The sequence below is a fragment of the Taudactylus pleione genome, unplaced genomic scaffold (assembly GCF_031769625.1).
Source record: "Taudactylus pleione unplaced genomic scaffold, aTauple2 ptg000008l, whole genome shotgun sequence".
NCBI classification, from domain to species: Eukaryota; Metazoa; Chordata; class Amphibia; order Anura; family Myobatrachidae; genus Taudactylus; species Taudactylus pleione.
In genome coordinates, this window is record NW_028284411.1 from 4135799 (window position 1) to 4143254 (window position 7456).

General features: G+C 46.2%; 1 protein-coding gene across 1 annotated transcript in view; it reads left to right on the forward strand.

Moving 5' to 3' along the window:
• The window catches only part of RBM20 (RNA binding motif protein 20), a 337949-nt gene extending 331946 nt beyond the window's left edge, over positions 1-6003 (forward strand). Inside the window, exon 14 of the mRNA XM_088464803.1 lies at positions 1443-6003. Within this exon, the coding sequence (XP_088320929.1) occupies positions 1443-1556 (114 nt within the window). The 3' untranslated portion in view covers positions 1557-6003. The remainder of the gene's footprint in view (positions 1-1442) is intronic.
• Positions 6004-7456: the final 1453 nt, after the last annotated feature.

Sequence of the window (7456 nt, forward strand, 5' to 3'; positions counted from 1 at the left end):
TTCAGAGACGGACGCTCTGAACGAGCGCTCGCTCTGAATCAGGGCGTTTTTTTTTTTTTGTTCAGCCTCCTGGCTGCTCGCATAGCTGTGGGTGACCACCCACAGCTATTACGAGCGGCCAGGTTGATGGTCGCGATGGTCGAGACCATCGCGACCATCGGGCTTGCGACGAGACCCTTGTGGTAGGGTCTCGTGGCCGCAAGCCCCAGAGAGCTTCTGGCTCTAATGTCAGTGTGGCCGCCCCCAAACGGCAGGCGTTCCTTCGGGAACGCCTCCATTTGGCCAGCCACCCCCTCTGCCCGCCTACCAAACGGGGTGAGCTGTCAATCACCATCGACAGCTCGCCCCCTTTGGTGCGAGACCCGGAGCGACAGAGCACCCGTCGCTAGCCGGGTCTCGTGCATGCGCACGACGGAGCCGGCTCCGTCGTGCGCATGCCCAGTGGGCAAACATCGACCCGGTTGCGAGCGCTTAGCGATTGCGACCGGGTCTGAATCAGGCCCAGAGTGAGATATCTCTCTCAACTGATCATCTTGGTGACACCATGCTGCACTGCAGGGGGGGCAGATTTAAAATGTGCAGAGAGATTTAGATTTGGGAGGGAGGTGTCCAAACTAACAACTACATTGTAGAGTAATAATAAAGCTGTGCAGTATTTGTGGGCTACATGCAAAAGCAGCCAGTATTTATCCCACATGTAAAAAAAAATATTTATTTACACCCCTTGTATTGCAATATGGTTTGTTCAGGTTCACAGTTGAGAGAGATATCTCACTCTATTCCCAACTCTGAATCAGGCCCTGTGGGGGTCATTTAGACCCGTTCGCGAGCGCAGGATGCTCGCAAGCGGGTCGATGTTCCCCCACTGCGCATGCGCACGATGGAGGGAGCTCCGTCGTGCGCATGCGCGAGACCCGACGAGCGACTGGCTCGCCATCGCTCCGGGTCTTGCACCAAAGGGGGCGTGCTGTCGATGTTGATTGACAGCACGCCCCCTTTGGTGGGCGTGCCGGGGGCGTGCCTGCCAGACGGAGGCGTTCCCATGGGAACGCCTACCGTCTCAAGCCGGCCCCACTGACATCACTAGTGATGTCAGTGGGAGTGATTTTGGCTCTGATAGAGCCAAAATCACTCCAGGGCTTGCGGCATCGAGACCCTACCGCAGGGTCTCCGTCGCAAGCCCGATGGTCGGTCTTGACCATCACGACCATCATCATGGACGCTCGCATATGCTGTGGGTGGTCACCCACAGCTATGCGAGTGGCCAGGAGGCCGCTCCATTTTCATGGAGGAGGGCCCTGATTCAGAGCGAGCGCTCTGGTCAGAGCGTTCGGCTCTGAATCAGGCCCTGTGTTCTTTCTTTTGTGACAATTGAAACATTGTGTACAATGCGAGATGTTGCTGTAATGTATAAACTGAGGAAGTTTTTACCTTCTCCGCAGAGTTACTTATCCAGGCTAGCAGAGGATGGGCCGGAGCAGAGCAAAGCAGAAACTGGGGTTCTACATCAAGAAGATGTGGGGATTGTTCCGCAGTTTGAGAAGAGCAGACCTTGAAGCAGGACGTTCTCTGTCATTGTCAGTAAGAACAATCCGGATTGTATCAAGGCTGGAGTCATTCTGTAAAGAGAACAAGAGATTAGGAGACCTACAGTGCCCACGGTAACACGACAAACCGCAGAGTGCGACGCCAGACTGATATAACCCGGTGTTACGACTCCAATGTGTTGAAGCATCAGACACAACCATTTTTTTTTATTTTATTTGAACAAAAAAAAAAATTCTTCCCCTTCTATTCTTAGCTACGACAATCATCAATGTGGCGAAACATTTGACATAGGAAAAGGACTATATAATCGGGTAATGATGTAAGGAGGGTGTATGCTGTTGTGTCTGCCTGGAGTCTGGGAGCTCCGGCTATAATAAAGCGAGGCATATATTCTACAGCCAGATAACCAGGACTGGTATTGCACGGAGGGCAACGCTTCCCTGCGCTGACTGTAACGCTAAACCGCTTGCTATAAGGAGCACGCCATGTTAGCGGCTGTCAGATAAGGACATGTCCTCAAATGTCGAGCAATTTTGAAAGGAAAAATCTTTTTTTTTGGAAAGCGTAGTCTGTCACATAGATGGGAACGGAAGCAATAATACTCTGGTCAGTAAATGGCTGATCTTTATTCTAGTTATACACAGAGAGCCGTGCGAAGATGAGCCCCGCTGTGCCTTAGAATAGACATGCGCATTGCGCCATGGAGAATATATATATTTTTTAAATAAAATGCTGATTTCTCAGGGATTTACAAAGTGTAACTAATCCAGATTCTAATGTTTTATAATGACCAGTACCTCAGAGTGGAAGTGCACTAGAAGTGATGTCAAATTAGCTGCAGTCGTGTATTACTCCTATATGATTGACGTAGAGATGGAACCACTGGTGTTGCGACCAGCTGATCATGGAGTTTGTGAGCAGAATATTGCACCTTGTTGCTGTCATTCGATAATTATCCAGAAAGTTTGGTATATTTAAAGTAAAAAGTGCAGATGAGAAGTAGAATGTACTTGGCCCAGTCACGCACATTTTAATAAGTCTGTCAATAGTACAGCCTCATTGCAGTGTACGGTTACTAACATGCACACCACTCGTAATAGAGAGTAAGATGTACTCTGCGCCCCTTCTTCTGTGTCTTCAACATGGTGCAGTAGTACCATAGGCATCAGCTGGAGTGGGTTGAAGACCCGGTGCCACTTATACCATGTGAGCAGTAAAGAGCCAACCAGGAGCCGGTTTTAAAGACTGGAATTATTCTCATATTGTGATGATGCAGCGTGTGGTGACGCAGCGTGTGACGATGGGCGTGCTCCTGCCGGTGCGTGGGATGCTCTCACTCATCCTTTGTACCCAGACAAAATATGGGTAACTTCATGCAGACGTGTAACAAGGTACAGACAGCATTAACTGCACTGCATATGATTATTTATATAGTCTCCATGTTCAAGGAGCCTTTGTGTGTAGATGACAGGTCTGCTTTAAGTGAACCGAACTGCTCTAGAGGCAGTGTGGTAGTCCTGGCAGCCCTAACAATACATTACGTTGACTTGTGGGGTCTCATTTTTATTTTTAAGTTATTTTTAATTTCGATCAATTGGTAGGATTGTTCCGGTTTGGGGGGACTCTTCCATCGGATGATTCCAGGATACTTCGGGTGCCTGCCCTATATGATAGGTACCACTTTAAATAAAGGGGTGTTTTTAGGGGAGGGAAAGGAAGCTGGGGATGGCCCAGCTCTTTAGGTGTGCTAGGCATTCCCCCCGTGTGGGACGTGGCATGCCCAATGTGACATTGGCACGTCCTGTGTAGTGTAACCATGCTGTCCCAATTTGAAACAAATCAAAAGTTTGGAGAAACGCGTTAACAATAGATCAGATTGTTGGCACAGAAAATAATGTATTACTAAACTTAAGGGGGATACCCACAAATAAGAAGTATCAATGTATGTATGGGGCACACACCAGATATCGTAGATATATGCTGCGACCCTTCCTTTTCAACTGCAAAAGTAGCCCCCACAGCCAGCTGCATGCTGGAACGTGGCCCTGATAGCCAAGTACGTATTTAGATAGTCGCTAGTCATTGTAGCCTATTGGTAACATGATGGCAAATTATTAGCTAGCACATTATTATTAATATTATTATTTATAATAATTTATTATAATAATGAATGTTAATAAATACATTTGGACAAAATGACGATTTCTTATTGCAGCAGTATGCAGCGATAAGTAATTATCATTATCGGGACCAAGTCCCAGTAATTGGTCAGTATGTCCCTGATTCCTTATTTAAAGATAGGAATAAATCCATCTGGAAGGTAGAGCTTTGCACCTTGCCACAATGATGTTGTTGCTCAGCAATGAGACATAAATAAGATGTAAGGACAGACTTAGAGTGGGGAGGAGGATGCTTCCTACTGTAACACAACTCTACATTTACTAAAGTGCAGGTTTTTAGAAGTGAAGATGTTGCCCGTATCAACCAGATTCTACTTTACATTTATCTAGCACCTTCAAGAAGATAATAGCTACTAGCTGATTGGTTGCTATGGGTAACATCTCTTCTAAAACCCCACAATTTAGTAAATATACCCCTAAATCTTAGTTTAAAAATAAAGTTGGACAATATTTGTGCACTACATACAAAGGCAGGAAGTCGTTTCCCTGCATGGGAAAAAAACAACAACACAAAAACAAAATGAAATTGCGTTGCAGCATGGTTTGTTCCGGGGGGAAGTGTTCCCTGTGCTGGTTTAGCACCTAACTCTAAATGAGGCCCTAATTTAGCAGTATAACTACGTCAATGGCAATTAAAGCTCTGATAGTTTTCATACTTTCAATTTTACATGCACTATTTGTTTAATATTTAACATATGGCATTAAAGATAATGCTCAATGTTAGATAATGTTGCTCAATACATAAAACACAGGGCATTGGAGTTAGGCTGCTATTAGATTTCAATAGCAAAGCCACTTCCCATGACATATGAGCCATCTATCGCACGCCTAGGACATGTTAGATTGTCTGCCGATAACATAAATCCCTTTGACTCCATAAAAACTAGTAAAAACTCACCAGACCCGTGAGACAAGAGAGGGACTTTGGAATAGTCTTTCTGTCGCCAAGGGCAGGGCTGTTACACAGATGATATGGTAGCAACACTGACATTGTCCCATGTAGATTGCAGAGCAGCCTGATACACTTCGGGGGGCATAGTGGGCCTCTAATCTTCAAAGGGGCCACACTTAGTCTCAGTAATATGTTAAATCAATACATGTAATGAATGAATCTGTCTATAGTGACTTATCCGCAGGCATTTTATACAAGTGTTACTGACTATAACAAACAAATATGAGAGCAAAGCAATGAAGGTGACCGTTGCATATCATCACTGATGTAGTTGGTATGGAATACATACAAAATGTCTACAGTCGCAATGTCGACAACATCACTGTTGGCAACAGTATGCCGGCACCACAATGCCTACAAGGTTAAAATGATACTTAACTGTCTTGGCAGTAAACATTAAAAGATGCCGTTAAAGCAGCTTGTTTAAAGTTACAATGCCCACACCGTTACAATGTTCTAAGTATAATTTTAACCTTGTTGGCATCTACTGCCGACAGTGGCACTATAGATAATATCACTGTCAACATAATGACTGTATCCCGTTTGTATGGGGGGGGGGGGGGGGGGTTTGTATTATTATATTAACTGTGAAAAAAGAAATGATTGGCTTGCTGCATTTCCGGTGCATAGAGCAGCTCATTACTGCCCCCTGCAGATTGGTTACATTACTGTGGGTCTATAGCCGCAAAGATAGTTCAGTGTGGTACATGGTGGAGTTTATCTACTTACATTGGCCATAGATGAATGTTTTCTGCCTAAGGACTATCGCTCACCGTATTCCACCCTCACTGTCTGAATGTGTGCATGCTTCAGCAGCTTCCATTAACCTTACTGGTCAATATGTATATAGGATAGGGTAAGAATTGTGACAGTGCTGTCTAGGTCTGCTAACCTATTTATAATGTGAATTTACATTTTTTACTACTTTCATATAACTGGTTCACCAAGAATCTACGTGTAAAATAAATAAAAACCACAGGGAGTATTTATATAATAGTTTTATATTGTTGTGGCTACACAAGTTGCACCAGGAGCTTGCACTCTGATGTTTAGTTTCTCCATCCAACATGTAGGACAGTACTGAAATGAGCAGCAAGTTATCACTGCCTAACCCAGGACACAGGAGTACATCCGTAATGAGGCGACCTAAGGCAGTTGTTTCAGGAAGGGTTTGGGGGCTTTTTTGAGGGGGGGAGCTGCAAATAAAGGGAATTTATGCAATAAAAAAAAAATTCTCGATGCAAATGTACACGTTAGTAATATTTCTTGTTGGTATATTTAATGATGTTTAAATAATAAAATATATTTTACGGTGAAAGCAAATGTTTATGCTGGTTTGGAAGCGGGGGCTGAGAAAGTGCTGTTTCAGTCTTGCTTCAGGCAGCACATAGAGCCACTCCTGCTGGGACTAGCCAGAGACCGAACATAGAGCCACTCCTGCTGGGACACCCCAGAGACTGGTACATAGAGCCACTCCTGCTGGGACTAGCCAGAGACCGAACATAGAGCCACTCCTGCTGGGACAAGCCAGAGACCGGTACATAGAGCCACTCCTGCTGGGGCTAGCCAGAGACCGGTACATAGAGCCACTCCTGCTGGGACAAGCCAGAGACCGGTACATAGAGCCACTCCTGCTGGGACAAGTCAGAGACCGATACATAGAGCCACTCCTGCTGGGACAAGCCAGAGACCGATACATAGAGCCACTCCTGCTGGGACAAGGCAGAGACCAGTACATAGAGGCACTCCTGCTAGGACAAGCCAGAGACCGATACATAGAGCCACTCCTGCTGGGACAAGCCAGAGACCGGTACATAGAGCCACTCCTGCTGGGACAAGCCAGAGACCGGTACATAGAGCCACTCCTGCTGGGACAAGCCAGAGACCGGTACATAGAGCCACTCCTGCTGGGACAAGCCAGAGACCGATACATAGAGCCACTCCTGCTGGGACAAGCCAGAGACCGATACATAGAGCCACTCCTGCTGGGACAAGCCAGAGACCGATACATAGAGCCACTCCTGCTGGGACAAGGCAGAGACCAGTACATAGAGGCACTCCTGCTAGGACAAGCCAGAGACCGGTACATAGAGCCACTCCTGCTGGGACAAGCCAGAGACCGGTACATAGAGCCACTCCTGCTGGGACAAGCCAGAGACCGGGAGCTGCAATCCACAGCAGCCACTTTCATTTTCTAAACTGCACTAAAAGTTTTGCAGAATCTCATTGGTTTCTGTGGATAACAGCACCTTATCCTGTGCACTGGTTTCCAAAAACGCCACCTTTGTTTCTAGTTAGTTCTCATGTATGCCAAAGTATTCTGACTTCATATCATAACATTAGAGATGCCTGACATGGCAGCTGAAGTTCTGTATCAGTGATAGTCTATACCACAGGTTCTCAAACTCGGTCCTCAGGACCCCAAACAGTGCATGTTTTCCAGATCTCCTCACAGAATCACTAGTTTGATTGTATATGCGCGGCCGCCACTGCCGGCTAATTGTGCGCAGTGTAGCCCATAGGCAGCTGCGAGGGCCAATATCCGGAATGCATCACATTCCGGATGTTGATAAATTGGCAGCGTCGCATTCCCCATAGAACCCTAAGGGGGCTGCAGCTGCCTGCGGCAATAGAGTGATCGGAGCAGGTATCTGAGATACCTGCCGTAGTCCCTCCATAATACATCCGGGGGAAACTTAATATTTGCGGTTGACCCCTGAAAACGGGTGTTTTCTGATATATAGCCTCATATATAGAATGATAAATAGCCCCCTAA